This window comes from Saccopteryx leptura, chromosome 4 (genome assembly GCF_036850995.1).
Source record: "Saccopteryx leptura isolate mSacLep1 chromosome 4, mSacLep1_pri_phased_curated, whole genome shotgun sequence".
In the NCBI taxonomy this organism is placed as follows: Eukaryota; Metazoa; Chordata; class Mammalia; order Chiroptera; family Emballonuridae; genus Saccopteryx; species Saccopteryx leptura.
Window position 1 is genome coordinate 182,587,853 of NC_089506.1, and position 18,302 is coordinate 182,606,154.

General features: G+C 44.0%; 1 protein-coding gene across 6 annotated transcripts in view; it reads right to left on the reverse strand.

Annotated features, from left to right (window-relative positions):
• Positions 1 to 18,302, reverse strand: part of ZNF608 (zinc finger protein 608) — a 112,317-nt gene that overhangs the window by 8,239 nt on the left and 85,776 nt on the right. For all 6 annotated transcript variants that reach the window (XM_066382117.1, XM_066382113.1, XM_066382114.1 and 3 more), the window contains 2 exons: positions 3,255 to 3,342; positions 270 to 2,727 (listed from right to left, as the gene is read on the reverse strand). In XM_066382117.1, the coding sequence (XP_066238214.1) occupies positions 270 to 2,727; positions 3,255 to 3,342 (2,546 nt within the window). The remainder of the gene's footprint in view (positions 1 to 269; positions 2,728 to 3,254; positions 3,343 to 18,302) is intronic.

Sequence of the window (18,302 nt, forward strand, 5' to 3'; positions counted from 1 at the left end):
TAAGCGACCACGCCAGACTCAGTCAATGGCATCACAGAACACAAAAAGCACGTGCCCACCTCTCTTCCTGGGAAACTCTGAGCAATGTACATTTCAGAGGTACACAGTAACTCCTGAGACAGTCCTTGAAAATAATTTTCAAGAGAAGACGAATCAACCCTAATGAACCCCTGGTTTATTTCCTGTGAAGACGCTCTAACCACAAAGCACAGACATGTACAAGACTCAGACTGCTCTCTCCCTGTGGGGGCCATGCTCCACAATCTTACTTGTTTAAATCTCGAGGTTGGGTCTACACCTGTCTGCTTCATAGAGTCCATGACAGATTTCATTTCTACAGCCTCCTTAATAAGCTGGTGGTTTTCCATCTGCTTAGCTTTGAAGTTGTCCGCCTGAAGCTGCTGCTGGTGATTGGAGAGAAGCTGTGATTTACCTGTCTCCTCAGTTTTATTAGGCAATGATGGCCCTAGTTTAGAATGGTTTTTGCTAGGCTCCGGAGTAGAGGGAGCTTTTGAGATTGTGGCCGATGGCATGTTTTTCTGTTTACTGTCCTCCTTGCCCAGCTCCTTCAAGGGGAGCTCATTTTTCCTTTCACAGTCTCCTCTCCCAGTTTGGGCCATTTTCTGCTCTGCCAGCCTCTGGTCCTCATAGTATTTCTCATACTGCTGTCTGTAGGCAGGGCTGGTGGCCATCAGAGACTTCTGGTCCATATAGAGCCCGTAGGCATACTGGCCGTAATAAAGTGACTGAGCCAGGGCAGGGTGCCTCTGTGTGATCACCGACTGGTGCTGAGGCTGCAGGGAGGCCGAGCTATGGTCCACTCTCCTGGCATCTAGCTGCTCGGCCTTGTCTTTCTTCTCCGCATCTTCTTCAGACTCCTTCTTGATCTTCATGCCCTGTGCACTCCCACCATTCCCAGGGGCAGGGGCGCCGACCTGCCCAGGGTGCATGTAACTTGGAGAATAATAAGGATCGTAGCCATGGTAATAGGGGGAATGGGACTCTTTCATCTGAGATGACTGTGCTGTAGTTGAAGAATGCCCTTTTACAACACCATCCTTACTGGAAATGATATCTGACGGGGAACTGGCTTTTGACCTCATGCCCTCCGACCGGCTGTCAGAACCGCCATCATCGGCAGCGTCAGATATGTCCGAGTAGGCGGGGCTGCTCGTCTTGGCTGCAGAACTCTCTGTCCCGTTTGGCGTCAGCATGTGCAGCGGGGCCATCGGCGCCTGCCCGTTCACCAGCGTGCTGCACTCCATCCTCGAGGCGCTCCCTATGGACGGGCTGGGCGCATTGTCTGTGAAGGTGTAAACCTTATCCGCCTCGGCTTTGATACTGGCCATTCGGCTCTCCTGCGACTCCGACAGCCCGTTGGCCAGCCCCTCATTCTTGTTGAGATGGTCCTTTAAAAAATGCCCTGACAAATCTTTCCCAGCCCCCTTGGCATCCTCCAGTTTACCCAGCTTGGCGTCCATTTTCGGGCTTCCTGTCTCCTTCCCTTCTTTGTCCTTGAGCTTCCGCTTCTCCTTCTTCTTCTTGTCTTTGAGCGACACGAGAGCCGGGTTCACGGTGATGGGCTCCCCCATAATTGTGGGCTTTGGTTGAATGGGTTTTAACGGAGGACTCTTTGGCGTGGCCTGAACAACGGTGGTGGTGAGGGAGGGCAGTCCGGGGATGGTCCCAGTGGTGGTGCTCGTGAAGGCTGCAGTGGGGATCGCGATCAGCTGGGGGGGGGTTGGGGCCGGGGCCGGGGCAATGGGCCGAGCGGTTTTCAATTTGGAGAGGTTTTTATCCATTTTGCAATTGTTGGCTTTTTTGCCCTTTTCTTTATCTCCCAAATTTTTCTTGTCAATAAATCCTTCTGCTTCCAGTTTGGGCATTTCGGCAGCCAAACTGCCATCGGCTGCTGAGCAACTGTCTAATGTGGCCGTCATGTTGGAGATGACCGGGAGGTTGTTCAGTTCATTGTTAAGGCCCTTCTTTTTGCCAGAATTTTTCCCAGCTTTCGATCCAATAACAGAGCCAGGGCCGTTGCTCATCAACTCCCTCTTCCCCTTAGGAGTACCAGGGGGGTTCCCCGAGCCAGGGGATGTGGGCGCCTTCACGTGGGTGTCATAAGCTGATACGGTTGTGCTTGGCTCGCCGCACTCGAGTGCCACATTACTCAGGGCCTCCTCGCAGTCCGAGATCTTGTCCTCACTGTCAGGTTCAAACTCCAGCTTGTTTTCTGGGTCTAAGTGTGCATGAGCCTGGTGGTACCTCAGGCCGTTAATGTGCTTGTACTTTTTGTTGCAGTTTGGGTGGGGACAATCGATTAACACTGGAGAGGAACAGCCTTGGTCCAAAAAAGTAGTTTCTGGCTTCCCTTGCGGGGTGGTGGGAGTACTTCTAGAATTTGTGCGGACACGCTTCCCAGGCTTACTGTCCTCAGAACTGGAGTTCAGGTCTAACTCCATTGGAGGCTTGTTTTTCCTTTTGTTGGTGGAGGAGGGGCTGGCTTTGATGTCCTCAGCAGCACAATTTGGGGGTGTCCTTCGCCCACTGGCATTGAGGCTGCCCCGCCTCCCTTTCCCGTTGGCCCCCCCTCTGTTCTTGTTCTGCAGCCCTCTGGACTCTGTGAAGCCGGCCTCTGAGCCTGGGGCAGCTGCGGTGGACCGCGCTCGCTTTCCTCGGCCCCGGCCCCCTCTCATCTCCAGGTCGCTTGTCGGTGACTCGCAGAACCTAGGAAAACAAGTTAACAAGCATCAAAATGAGCAGTCCCCTAAAAGCCAGGTGAAATCACAAGGCACACCTTGCAGCAAAGAGCCAACACCACAGAAGCTTGAGGGCTGGGACCAGATAAGGAAAAGATACTCTATTCTTCTACTGACGATTTCAACACCTGCAAAGAACAGGCTACCAATGCCTTATATTCTCCCTCAGAAAACCAAAAAAACCCAGCTCCGGTAGGCAGCTTCCAATCCAGTCCAAATTCCCATTTTGAGATAAGAAGAAAACAAAGAAGCCAGAGAAAGGAGCAGAGAGTAGCGATCTCCTGGCAAGAAAGAAATCCAGCATCTGCATTTTCCTGTGCTCAGTCCTGAATTGCTCATTTCCCTCACATGCTTGGTTTCAATTACAGGCAGATTTTTATGTATTATTCATCTCTCTACATAGTTTCCTTGCAAAGAGAGGATGGAGGAAGGAGAGGGGAAGGAAAGGAAGGAGGAGAGAGAACAGAGCCAGAAATAAAAAGACCCTGTGCCTACCTGGGAGGGGCCCAGTCGTGCTTGGTGCAGTCCAGTAGAGTCCCTACGTAAGTTTTGTTCCTCCACGTGACATTGACCACGAGGACACCTGCAGGAGTAGAGAATGAACGAGGACCATGGTTAGCACCTATTACTCTATTTCCAGTTCACTTATTATTATTATTATTATTATTATTTTATATATATATATATTTTTTTTTACCAGCAAAGTTCTGTTCTCATTTGCTTTCAAAAGCTGTGGTTTGCATTCTTCCTCTTTCTGGTTTCAGTGACCTCAAACGAAAACCCACAGGAAATGTGTGTGTACGTGTGCACTCCTGCCCATGCAGTACAAAAGGGTAAGGCTGTGTGTGAGTGTAATCAAGATACTGCTGACAGAAGGAAATGGTTTTTGCCATGTCCTACTGTAAAATAGCAACACTCACCTCTTAATTTTTCTATTATTACACATAATTGCTTTCGTTTGGCAAGCAGCCAACAAAAACTAAATGCCAGTTACCAGTGCTTAAACCAGAAGGTGACTGAAAGGAATCAGTTTTGTTTCTAATTCAACAATATAAAATAATGGTGATTCTTACTTAGAAAAAAATAAAATGCGGATGCACAAATATAGGTATAGAGCAGGGAAGTAGGGGCTGTGAGGCCGGATAGCAGACAATCAGCTCAGATTTCTCGATCCTAAGCCTCCCCCTCTTTGGCTTTGTGGGACAGGAATCAGCTTTGGTACAGTATCTGTTTCACTGTTTGGTCTTGTTTCATATTAAAGACTCCTAAAATAGCCCTCTTAAGAAAATAAATGTGCACAATAGGTTTGCCCTAGGGGTTATCTTTAGAATCAACTTTAGTAAGCATTTGCCACAGAGGATTAGAAAAAAATCTCAAACCAGCACACTTGTTTCCTGCAAGCCATTCTGCTTTTCCCAACTGCTTTGCAGACAGACAATTTAATTTAGCACTGCATCTGTGAATTACGAAACTCAAGTGCACTTAGTATACCAAATGTCACAGTGAAACAAAATATAACATCCTCTTTATTTCACTAGAGGACAAGAGCCATATTTTTTTTTAATCATTGTTTTAAAGCATATATTACAAGGACATACGTTTTGAGACGTACATAAAATATTAGGGTAAAGAAATTAAATATTTAAGTAAGCCTTTGTTTTTTTCTGTACCTTCTCGCCCCTTGCCCCACTCTTTCTTGGAAACACCAAGAGACGTACTCAGAGTCTATTTCTAGCTGGTTTGCTCACTTGCCTACTGCCATTTTGAATTTTACAGAAAATCTATATTGAACGCCTTTATGGTAAGGGACATCTCACAAGGTAAGACTCATTTCCTTGGGAGTGTTTTGACAGCAGGTAAAATATTTGAATGGCTGGGACTCAAGGATCAGGGAAGGATTTCTTTCAGAAGTCTCAAAAAAGAGATTTAAAAATTGTTTCCCATATGGTCTATGTTGCTATTACTTAGGTGACAGCTGAATTGACTCACTGTAGCAACAGTCTAGCAGGGGAGGAAAAACCCAGCACGAGGCAAAGCAAGCATTTCCTCATATCACGGTAGATTCCATTTTAATTTCCTCAGGAAAAAAAAATTTTTTTTTAAACACTGAGTATAAAAATTCACATTGGGATGAGAACCAATGATAATTAGGCATTTGGTCAAAATTTGCTCAAGACAGAACAATTAGAGGAAAAGATTCTTTATGAGCACATCCCTTCAGGAAAGGGAGGGGGTGCGTGAGGAGGTGAAAAGGAAAGACAGAGCTGGTTTTCTCATCATCTGCTCTCTGGGGCACTGTATGTGGTGTCAAAGACCTTTGCAGCTGCTTAAAATTCTTTAGCATGTCAGCTATATTTACAGTGCAGGAATATATCTGTATTGCCAGAAGGTTACTGCATTTCAGCTTTAGATGCAATAGGCTGAATCGCTGCGTTCCAGAGTCCCTGATGTAGCACAAATGTATAATTAAAACTGCTTGAAAGGAAACATGAAAGAAACAACAAACCCTCCATTCTTGCAGTAATAAAATTAAAAACAGGAAAAGTCTGCACAGACACTTAACATTTGCCTGCAGTGAAAGGCTTTTGTTATTGCTTTTCCCCTAAGGGTTTCGCGGTTCCAGTGAATGCTGGCCGCCGATTGGCCAGCGCCTGGTGGGAACGCTCGTGTCTGATTGGCTGGGCCGAGGGCGGCCACGGGGAGCAGCAAGGCAGCGGCCACAGCGGATAAAGGAGCTCGGCGGTAGGAGGGAGGCTGCGGCCCCGTGGCCTGCCCGCGGCGGGCCGTCTGGCCATCCGGCCGGCCAGGCAGGAACATGCTTGCCAAGCCCGGGCTCTCGGGGCCAGAGGCGGTTGCCAGCACGGCCCCACGGATGGCGGGCCGGACCGTGTGATGAAAGCTACGTCCGCGTGATCCTACTGGTTGGTGTTCCACCATAACCCCCACTGTGCAGCTCCACGCAGCCCACTAGCCCTCTTCCAAACCTGCAGAACCGAACCTCAGGTCTCCAAAAAGGACAAAGAAACGGGGTCACCCAGAAGGCAGGGACCCCAAACAAGCAAATCCTTGATCATCTGGGGTTACCGTTTAAAGCTGTCACAAAGACTAAACTCCAGTTGCAACTTCCATAATATTCAGATCGCCTAATACTATTTCTACAAGCCATACAAGCAGACCTCTTATCAAAGTACAAGTAGTATTAGTATTAGCACTCGGTGGGGGGACAGAATCCTTAAAGTCCCTTTTTCAACTTCAAAAGGCTTCAGTAGGTCAGCTTTATTTTTCTAGAAGCCCTCCGTATTTAAAATGCTCAAAATAGTGCTCTGCTCCCAGGGAGATTTTGAACAGTCTCTATCACACAGTGCTAATTAAATACGTGTGCTTGTGTCTATTTTTCTTTTTATGTACAGACCACTTCACAATACCACAGAGTATTTATATCTGCCTAGAATTCACGGACGACTCTACACACGCACTTGTTTACACAGCTAGATCTGCTGCTCCGGCTTGGAATGAAGACTTAAGGAAGCCTTCTCATAGACTACAAAGTGTATTGTTTCTTTGAAAGGAAGTCTATGTTTAGACAGCATCCTATTGTGAGACGCCAAGGATAAAGGTGGTGTTTCAGCCCTGAAAATGTACACGGTTTACTGTTTTGCTGAAGTCTGGATATCTCCAATACTTTGTAACCCATGGTCTTATAAAGCAGGCTCTTTTTGCTTCTTTAAAGGCATAAATGCCCCACATGAAAATTAGTCTTTTAAAAGTACAAATCTGAATTTTAGAAATCTGGGCGTCGTTATGTTTCTGGCTCAATTTGTATATAAATTGGAAGTAATGTACATTCCAAAAAAGATTTAATATTTCTTTTAATGCACATTTATTCTTTCAAATGTCCAGCCGATGAGGTAGGTGCCAGGGACAATCTATACAAGCCCTTTTGACCTTTGTATTCTCAAGTATCTCCCTGTTCCCCCTCATGCACGGGGCGTGGTTTTTCTCAAAATTCTAATAATGCCTGGCCTGTAACTTTTTATATTTGAAAAGTATCTGATGATTATTATCAATAAAATAAGAATACAGCTGAAGGGAGCAATGTATGGTCTTGAGTGTGCTCACCACACAGGATTGTCTTTTGTGTATTAAGGCTTAGATACTGATGCAGAATCTAAGAGCTGCCCCTATAAAGCATATTATTACTTACTAAACACTTAGAACATGTGAGAACGTATGGTTTGTGTTCTATAACCTGAGCCCCTTCCCAATACAAAGTCAAAGTGCCTTGAGCCCTCATAAGATTCCACAGTCACACTGTTCTATTATTTCCTCTTGTCAAAACTTAGCAGTTAGGTGGTCCCAGAGAAATAGTCAGGCCCATTAAGCATCTATGTACATCTAACAGGTATACACTAGGTACTTATTTGATGCTGTAGATCAAATCATGCATGATTTGGCTAGCACTCCATCTAAACTCTATACTTTAAGAGTCTGCAAAAATTTGTAACAGAATCAATACAGGCATACCCTGTAATACAGAACTGGAAGTATAATCTGCATACTGCCCATACTAAAGGAGTAAGCCCCTTAATCCATCACAGTAAACTAGGTCCCAGATGTGACTTTCATAATGCCTGCCCTTTCCACAGTCCCTGCTCAGACGGGATCTTAGGGGACTAAGCCCCTAGGACAGTAATTCTACCCTTGGCCTCACCTGACTGTTCCAGTGATGGGCACCTGGAGTAGAGGCAGCCAAATAGGGACTTACTATGGGAATCTGAATTAGTGACATGGAAGGCAACGTTAATAATAAGAGTAGAAACCTAAACGTCACAAGGAACTAAAGGCCGAGAGGACTGTGCTGGGCCAAAGCCCCGAGGACGGATGCAATAGCTATAAGGAGAGAAGCCATCACTAACAGCGCCGAGGACTGCGCTCTTATTTTCCAGCCATCTTGTTCTTACGAAAACCTGTCTGATTACAGTGGTCCTTGCTGTTTCTGACACTCTGGAGAGACAGTTCACCTGTGACCCACTCAGCCTTTCACCCAGGCAAGGACAATGACCATGTTGACATTCTCTTCATTTCCAGTTCTCACTCTTTTATTCCTCCAGCCCCAACAAGTTTACTTAACCCTTCTTCACATCACCTTCAATTCCCATGAAATAAACATTATAGCTGTCCTAGTCCAAAGCCCCATGGAAAGTTAACCTCGCTAATGAGTTGGGATCAAACGAAGACCAAGTCAAATGTTATCTCTTCTCTGAGTCATCTCCAAACACACACAGACCATGCACACCACCAGAAAACAGCCATTCCTTGCTGGGTCCTCAGTGCACTCCGTACAGTCTTCTCACCAACGAATGCTCACCAGAATCCATGTTTTCCTTCAGCTAGTCGTTTCTCAGCTACCCTCCTAGTTAGATGTGGCCCTTGCCTCAGTTCTAAGAAAGGAAAGGGAATCAACTAATATGTGCCACTTCCAGGCCTGGCCCATAAGAATCTCCCGTGCATGTTCTAATTTCTTGCCCTTTCTGCCTGACTAGGATGGTGATTACAGCAACCTCGAAGGCCACAGGAAGATGGCAGGGTCTCCTTCATCTGGGATCTTGAATGACAATGAGGACTCTTACCCAACAGGACTTTGTCTATTATTAGGTGAGCAGCAAGTGAGCTCTTACTGTATTTAAACAATATTGAGATTGTCTGTCTTAATCCATAGTCCCTTGAACACTTTACACCACTTGTACCACAGTATACCTATCTCTGCCAACTAGACTACACTCCCTGAAAACAAGAGCAGTGTCTGCACCCACCGCACCTGTGAGCACAGTGCCCAGCACCCAGAGAGAGTTCATTCAGCACTTAGAACTACTAGGTGGTGACTGGAGAGAATCTATCGAGATTTGAATCTTACCCAGTCACTTCTTTTCACCGTTCCCAGACTTTTTCAATAAGCGTACTGTTCCACTAGCTTATATATGATAGAAATTCTCTGTGGAGAGATTCGACTCCAAAGAGGTTATAAATATGGTTTATGAATTACTGTTTCTGGTATTTGTGAAGATGTTTCTTCAAGAACTGGGCAAATGGCTGATTTCCCAGTGGATCAGCATATCTGTTTGCATTACCGTTTAAAGATCACTTCAGAGTCTTTCAAGTGTCTCATCCCTAGGACAGAAGTTCTTTGCCAAGCCTTGTAAATGCGGAATTTGGAATCAGACATAGTTGGGGTTTTTTTTTTTAACTCTTATTCACACTGGATTCACATCTGGATGGACTTGGTGTGCACTCATGCAGAAAACAGAAACCCCACTCTAATAACAACGAAATATAACACATTTATACCACCATCCCCTTTTTTAAACATTTACACCTTTCTTTCCTTTTACATATTTTCTTTTCCTAGTAGAAACCCAACTGACAATAAAAATGCCTCAGTATGCTGGTTTCATAAGTACAAGATAAAGTTCATATATTTTGGATATCATATTACCCTATCTTTTTATACAATGTGACTCTATGGTACAAGGTCTGATTGATCATCATTCCTTTGTACTGAACTCCCTCCAAGAGTTTGTTCTTGTGGTTCTATTGTATCTAATACTGGTCTTTTTTCAAAAGCTGAGTCTTGTTTAGTACACGTGTCCATTTTTCTGGCTTCAGAGCTTTCAACCTTTCAGATTGGTCTTTCTTCAAAGGACAAAGCTGAGTTTATAATTACTTGGGGAAATTTTAAATTTATATCTAAGGTTGCCAATGAAATACCGGACAGCCAAAAAGCAGAAGGACTTTCCTAGTGCCTATGCCAAGTATATATGGAACACTTGGACAAGAAAAGTAATGTCACGTGACCAGGAAAAAAAGCAGTATTTTTTTTTTTAAGAGCTCTACTGCTGGGCTGACTGTTTGAAGAGTCACTTTAACCACATCCTGTAATCAAACCATCTGGAACACAGTGCTGCGATTAGTCACCCTGAACATTGGGCTTTATCTGAACAAACAGTGTATGGCAATGGAGCTTGGGAGATAGGGCAGTACTAACAAAGGGAAGTGTAATGAAACACTTTATGCCCTAGTGTGCCGCCACCCCTGCCATTAACCCCAGAGACACACTGCTCTGGTGTTAATGTACTACTTTATGAAAGCACAGTGAGCTTAAAGATTAAAGGACTGAAGGGCTAAAAATTGCTGGTTTGGATAGATGTTCTCTGTCGGCGGCTGGGGTATGTTGGCACCACTCTATCTACGTTAATTATAACCTCTCAGATGACAGTTCAGCATTCCTGTTAGGGTTTGGTGTTATTTTTCAGGACATTTAGAACAAGGTTTGTTTATGGGAGGATAGTTATGATTCTTTATTTGCCAGAGGTTAATCTGGATACCAAGACATTTCTTTTTTGGTTCATCTAAGCCCTACCCATAAATAACAAGAAAAAAAGATAGCCTTAATCCAAATAAATATACTAAACTAATACTAAAAAGCAATGGCAAAATGCTGCTCTAACCTACGTGTTAATAGATGGTATTCTTTCTTACTCAACTGTGCTCATCTTTTTCAAAAGTATATCTGATCATCAACAGATACAATCGATGGAAATCTTTTTTTTTTTTTTAATCTGAAAGGATTTTCCCCTCCTAATACACTGGATAAGCCCTAAAAGAAAAAGAGAGAGAGAAAGAAAGAAAAAGAGGGGAAAAAAACACAGCTAAAGAAACCTTGTTTCCCCATGGGTCTTATGGTTTAATACACAAAAAGAACACAGAGCGACTTCCATCACTGTCACCTCCCTGCAGCCTTTGTTCTGAGGCCTGATGAGCTGTATTGATTTGGGAAAATCATTGAGCTTCTTGGAAAACTAGACTCTCGCTTATTCACTGCCATCTATTTCTTTCCCATGAAGACAGGTGGTCAATATCCAGTTGACTGGTCAGCTAAAAGAAACTCTTGCTGCTTTTCTTTTCTTTCTTCCCTAGTAACATTATCCTTTCCCACTTCTCGAAAATACAATGGCCTGTTAAGAAGTCTCAGGGTAAGAAGAGGGAGCAGAAACCAGGCTTTTGTAAGGCACCTCTGGGAACACTAACACGCTACCCCATACATCTGCATAGGAGCCTGCGCCACGTATGTGGATAGTGACAGTATTTTCACTGACCTAGTATGATACAAGCTTAAGGACTTAATAAAAACTTTGACAGCCTAAGATATAACTTTTAAAAAACCAAACCAAAAACAAATCATTAGAGTTTAGTGTTTACTGCAGAAAGAGATGCTTTACTTCTTTTAGGTAATCAGTACATATGTTTGAGCAAGCTTCAGTTATAAGATGTCATAGATGCCAGTATGGACATTTTGAGAACAAAGAGCATAATGAAAGTAAAGTCACATATAGATCTTCAGAAAGTAATTTTAAACATGATCAGTAACAAAAAACATGTGTTTTTAAGTTAAGCAGATATATATATCCTAAAGCAACTGTCCTTGATGGCTTGAGGCTACTTTTGAAAAAAATATAGATATTGTGACCATTCACACTACAATTTGTAGCCCTTAGCGCTTAGGCAGTTCCTCTAACATTCTCTGCTAAGGCATCCAGGGTCCCCACTTGGGGATACACAGGAGGAAGGGTTTAAGGCGACAGTGTTGGGAGGGTGTGTGTGTGGGGGGGGAGGGGGGGTAAAAGGTAAGTCTGAGCTTGATTAAGCAAGGGCAGCAAGTCATAGACACTTAGCTAGGCAGCACCAAAGCCACCCCCTGAACCTCCAAGGGGATGCTCTTCAAGCTGTGGTCCATCAGGGCTCAGCCAACACACAGCAGGAGGCGGTGATATACTCAAGTAAAAGATAAAAGGGGGAGGGGAAGAGGCAGAAAGGGGCAAGAGGGACGAGGGAGACTAAACAGAAAAAATAACACGTCTGCTGAGACAGGCACCTGGAGCAATTTAAATGCATGAACTGAACATGCATATGTATGGAGTATATATATATGTATACATTTGTATAAAGAGGTTTCATTTCTTGACTTTGATTAAACTCTCCTTGAGGCTGGGTGGCACAGGGACAAGCAACATCAGCACTCTGATTTCCGGTGCACAGTTCTAAGCCTGAATTTTCCATAGCTCCTTTGCTGGTACATAGTTTATCTGAAATATGATGAGTTTAGATGATTGATTTCCAGTGCCAATAAGTTCTTCAAGCTCTCTCCATTTGGGGGTTTTTTTTAATTGTTTTTTTTTGTTTGTTTGTTTGTTTTGTCGTAAGGCACAATTGCCTCATTAGAATAGCAGAATGGTTTTTCATTCCCTCTTCCCCTTCTTCATGGGCAGACCAGAGTTCAATGCCAACTATAACAAAATTGACTGGCCTCAACCAATCCAGTCTCATAAGCTTTAAGTATTAGCTCATTGGCAGATTTTTTTTTTCTGCCTTTAAATCAGGGGTAGGCAACCTTTTTATACCTACCGCCCACTTTTGTATCTGTTAGTAGTAAAATTTTCTAACCGCCCACCGGTTCCACAGTAATGGTGATTTATAAAGTAGAGAAGTAACTTTACTTTATAAAATTTACAAAGCAGAGTTTCAGCAAGTTAAAGCATATAATAATAATTACTTACCAAGTACTTTATGTCGGATTTTCGCTGTTTGGCAGAATAAATCTTTATAAAACAACTTACTATAGTTAAATCTACCTTTTTATTTATACTTTGGTTGCTCCATTACTGCCCACCATGAAAGTTGGAATGCCCACTAATGGGCAGTAGGCCACTGCTTTAAATAAAAGCATCCAAAAGTTTGGTAAAGATATTTGATAAGTATTCACTCAAGTAGCCATACTAATGACATAGTTATTACCTCCTAATATGTTCCTTGAAGAATGGTATTTTAGGAGGCACCTATGTGCATGAGGCCGGACACAAAGCACTAGGATCCCCAGAACGAGAGGGAAACAGCCGTTCCGCAGTCCCACGCTCAGGCTCGCATGCCACTGAAGATAAGCAGCTGAAAGAATGTAGGCCTTTCACATCGGACTCTGTCATTTCCTGCACTTTATATTAATTACAGGATCTTCTATAGCCAGGATCTCCACAATGCTGTTATTTTCAACTTGAAAAACGGGTAAAGAGAACAGGAAAACCAGGGGAAAAAAATTATACTTGAGGCAAAAATCTCCTACTCTATGTCCCTTCTCCTAAAAGACAGTACTGTAGGGCTAACAGGGGGAAGAGGTGTGTAAAATACTGTACGTTTGTAAAGTCATTCTAACAGCCACCAGCTGTGTCCCTGCTTCCTGGTGCAGGCGGCAACCTGCTTCTCGGCCAATGCCTCCACCACAGCAGGAGCGAAGGAGGGAGCAACAGGCAGGAGAGCAGAGTAATTATGCAGAAGAGTGGAAGCTGAAAGGTGCAAAGGAAGTCATATGTAAGAATGAAAAACCTCTGCCTGGCCTGTGGTGGCGCAGTGGATAAAGCATCGACCTGGAATGCTGAGGTCTCTGGTTCAAAACCCCGGGCTTGCCTGGTCAAGGTACATATGGGAGTTGATGCTTCCTGCTCCTCCCTTCTCTCTCTCTCTCTCCTCTCTAAAATGAATAAAGTCTTAAAAAATATATACAAAAAAAATAAAATGAGCACCGTCGGGGCAGGAAAAGGCACATGGAGTATCCGCCCCCTACATCCTTACCACCTAGTCTCCCTCACCAACCTATTGTAGATCAATCTAGGTGGGAGTTAGCAGAGTTTCAGGTTGCAGTGCTAGCGACTGCTTGTCAAAACATGTGTTCATGCACCTGTAGATTACAGGACTGTGTTTTAATTTCTCATCATCCTCAGTCCCCGAGATACAAGAGGACAGTGGGAACCAATTGACAATTATGCACACATCAAAACGCTGCTACTGATGCATGCATCTCACTGGGACAGAAGAATCAGGCTTCATATAAATGATGACGCTTTATTTAAAGTCAGCGCGCTTATTTGCTTTTGTGCCAGCCCTGGGCCCTTTTCATCTCTAGCTCTACAGGGCCCAGGAGAGCACACATTCCTGCAGCTCTGCTGGCCACCAGCTGCGTCCCCGTAAATCACAAAACCTCTGAACAAGCCATTCTTTACAAAGGCCAACAGCATTTACTGGAGATGATCACTCTGCTATTATTTCACTTGCTGAAATTTAAAATAGCAATTTATGACAGCGGCTGAGAAACACAGAACTGCCTCTCTCTCTCTCTCTCTCTCTCTCGTGTGTGTGTGTGTGTGTGTGTGTGTGTAAGCAGGACAGCTCTGCATGGATATGGCACACAAAGGGGTACATTTTGTGTGCCCTCTAAAAGTCACCATCTTTGCAAATCTGAAAGGAAACAAGGACTGTGGATGTGGGAGAAACCTGAGTCAGAACCCTGACAATAAAAAGCGATGGAGTGAGTGAGGTTTATGTCTCTGGTAAACCTCCCTGTTCTCACCTGGAGGTGGCCTGGCCCGGCCGCAGCATGGGAGGTAGTTCACACACTCTGGGAGCAAAGCCACATAATTATGGCTCCGGTTCAGAATGTTATGAGGAAAGCTGAAGGAATTAACTCTAATCAAGCTCAGTCTGCAGTCAATTTTACTTTGAGGACTAGGGAGGAACAATAAAAGATTGGTGATCAAATGGAGCCCCCTAAGCGCCTGGAAAGATGGCTCCGGAGACAGACTCACCTGGCTCAAAGCCCACTTTGTAGACTTTGTAGCTGCTTTACCTTGAACTAAACCTCTCTGAGCCCTGCTTTCCTCATCTATAAAATAGGGAGTATCGATATCAAATAAGGTGTGATATATGTAAAGTGTTTAACATGGGCACTGCCACCAAAGAGTCACATAGCAAATGGACTTGGGCTTCCTCACCTTTAGAACTCCCCCATGAACCAGATCACAAGCTGAAGAATGGGGGGAGAAGCCAAAATACCAAGAATTCCCCACTTTGAATTCCAGGCAGCAGCAAGCCCCATGCATTCCTTCCAGGTAAAGCACCCAGATATGGGCTCCTGCACTAATTGTCCTGTATTCCTGGTGACCAGGCTAACTGTGCATGTGGCTTATCTTTTTTTTAGAATCTTAAGGGCTAAAAATGTCAACATTAAGGACTTTCATTATTTCTATACCTAACATCAATTTCACCCAATATAAAGCTGTCCTTCCTAACGTACCTATTGTGTAAGGCAAACATTTCCTCATGTCACCACTCAATAATAAAGCCAACTGAGAAATGCAATTCCAAACCACTGAGGCCTCCTCTCTGGAGAGCTGGGGTAAGAAAACCTCAAGTCAAGTCTTCAGGACCAGCAAGCTGAACTGAACCCCTGACATCTGTTTAAATCACCAAGAGCGATAGGAAAGGTCCCTGGTGCCTGGACAACAGAAATGAGACCCTGCAGCAAGGCTCCGGGGACGCAGAGGAGGTTAAATGCAAACTCATCTTTGCAATTCCCATCTGAACAGACCAGTTTTCTTGACAATGGGTCAGAGGCTGCCTTCCCACCCTCCCCCACCCCACATTCCAAAGTTCTTATCTTTCAGGGAAGAAAAAAAAAAGCCCAACAGAGTTACAAGTATTTCAATAACGTGCTTAGAGACCAGCTCTTTCTGTAAACAAGCCTAATGAAGCGTGACTAATAGTGCTCTCCTCAGCAGAGCAGAGGGAAAAGGGCCTTTGTTAGCACTTACTGGAGCAAGTCCCCATTTTGCTGGAGCAGAACAAAACTTAGCTGGTTATTGATTGACCAGCCTGGCTGAGTGTCACTGCTTTGCTGTCTATTTCTGTATACTGTGTATATAAATACATCTGTTTATGTAGACACAGAGACGTTCTACCCACAATCCCACACACAGCAACGCACAGCCACCTACGCTGACTCTTCCTTATATTTTCTCTGCAAACCTGACGAAGAAGTATTCCAGGTGTCTAAGTGAAACCTCATTCCTCTCTGATACTCCTATCTCTTCTAGTCCTTGATATTGCCTAACATCTCTCTCCATGCTGTCAGTACCATGATCCTCAATTTCAGAGCCTGTAAACTGACTCTGCTCATGGACACCTCATAGTTTTCAAAGTCACCAGGATTGAACCTGATCGGCTTCTTACATTCTAGAAGCGATTCACTTGTTTTTTAATAAATTCAAAATTGCTGATGTTTCCTTTCCCCATTTCACCTTTCGATTCTGAAACTCCTGAAATTTGTTTCCACATGATAATTGCTAAATAAATATTTCATGACGACTTTAATTTTCTTTTTCAATTAAAGTTTGTGAAGTGCTGTTAACATGCACCACAATGATGTTAGCAGGAAGATCTGAAGTTGACCCCAGGCTTCAGTTTTGGACAGACTGGAATTCGAGTCAAAACTTGCTTTCCTTGTGACTCTAAAACACAAATTTCTGTATAAATTATTGACTACACTTTGGCCTCATCTGAAACATTAGCCCCGCAGGCTGATATGTTCTGACCCCAGGTGGCACATCAACCCTCTCCGAAGAGGCTGGAACATTAGTGCTTTGCACTGGGGACTAAGGCGTGAGAGCCAATCAATCAAGCTCTCTGACAGCTTTTACAGCCTCTGAGCATTAGGCCCAAGTCAACCTCCAAGACTCCTATTGTTCACTTTATTCTCCTCTTCTCCGGTCTGATGAAGTTAGGGTTAAGTCCAAGGCTTCAGAGAGAAAGAAAGGCTATTGTTAGTAACTCGGTCTTTATTGACTCTGACCTGCAGGGCAGCCAGCTTGAAGTCTTTTCCAGAAAGTAATGCACTGTTAATTGCAGCTCGTCATCAGGGTGTGTTTTATACACCTCTTTTCATTGAAAGAAGACCTGACTCAACATTTCAACATCTTTCCAGGTTGCCTTGTAACACTCTCAAGAGCTCACACACACACACACACACACACACACACACACACACACACACTCATATATTCTAGACAAAAATCTGATTTGTACCCACTAGTCTCTGAATTGCTAAATCTAATACCAATGCAAACAGAATGTCTGTCTGGACAATGCAAACTGGGGAGTTGGCCCATGGGAGCATTAAATATTTTTTGCAAGGCAAATACTTGTAGGGATTAGTACATGGGGCAGGAAAATGCATGATGGAGAAATGAGGAAGAAACCTATTATTTTCTTCTGTTGTCCTTTGCTTAAAATAACGAAAGATCTTTTCCAGCTGACACTAGTAGCTATATTTGTGAGCAGCAGCAACCGACCCGATGGCCCCAGGGCGAAAGGTACAACATTCCACTCAGGCTCTGTCTGCCGAATTTGGCACTCTAAAGGCATCATAGAATTATTGATCTCAAGGCTTTTCATTTTCTTTGAAAGAAAAGTCAGGCAAATTATTCTCTCTTCTTCCCCAAACAGGCCTCTTAGGGGAGGAGGAGGAGGAGGAGAAAGGCAGTGGCCTGGGCTGAAGTAAGCACCAGAGCGCCCAGGTTGTTTCTGGTTGCAGTGGGTGCCCAGTGTCCAGACCAGGCCAGCCACACAGTAAGCCCCCCCCCCAGGCCAGCCACACAGCAAGCCCCCCGCCCCAGGCCAGCCACACAGCAAGCCCCCCCCCAGGCCAGCCACACAGCAAGCCCCCCGCCCCAGGCCAGCCACACAGCAAGCCCCCCGCCCCAGGCCAGCCACACAGCAAGCCCCCCCCCCCCAGGCCAGCCACACAGCAAGCCCCCCCCCCCAAAAAAAAACATGTTGAAAGATTTGAGCAACAGGCTAAAATCTGAATGATTCAAAGGTGAAATCACATGTTGACATTTTGGAAATTGAACTTTTGCATTGCAGGAGAGGAAGCTCAAAAAACAAATGGCTTGGTTTCTGTTTGTCTTGTTTTGTTTTACTTAGCTTCTGATTTGGATTTCTTTTTTCTTTTTCTTTTTTTTAAAGAGAGAGAGAGAGAGAGAGAGTCAAGAGAGACAGGAACACTGAACTAACTGTTCCTGTATGTGCCCTGACCAGGGCTTGAACTGGCGACCTCTTTGCTCTAATTTGGAAATTTTGAGCCACAAAATCCTTCAACATTTAGCGAGATTGTGCTATTTTATTTAGTACATCCAAGTATATGAATTAGTAATAAATGAATTAGTGCTCTTTTCCAAACAAGTGAATAGAAAGCATTTTTTTCAATTAAATTCTGCTCCTATGTGTGTGTTTGATAGTGTACTGACCCCAAGATATGTGAATATAACCCTAGATTTGATAAGCTTTCCATAAAGGTGGCGGTTCTGGGAACAAACTGTGCTGTCAACCCTGATAAAGCCTCTCGGTGCAGCACATTACATTTTCTGACTCCATTCAATCCATCTGAACTTTACTATTAAAGAAAATTGGAATTCCTTAATGTATCCAAGAATGCATAGTCAAAGCACATTAAACTCATAAATACCATGGGCTATTAGGACCCAAATTTTTCTTGTAAATTTTTTTTTAAAAAAACACCTGAATGTGTCACCTGTTCTTGTATAAAAGGACTTCCTTCAGTAGTCCTATTTCTTACAGCACAGAAATAAGTTAGGAAAAGATTCA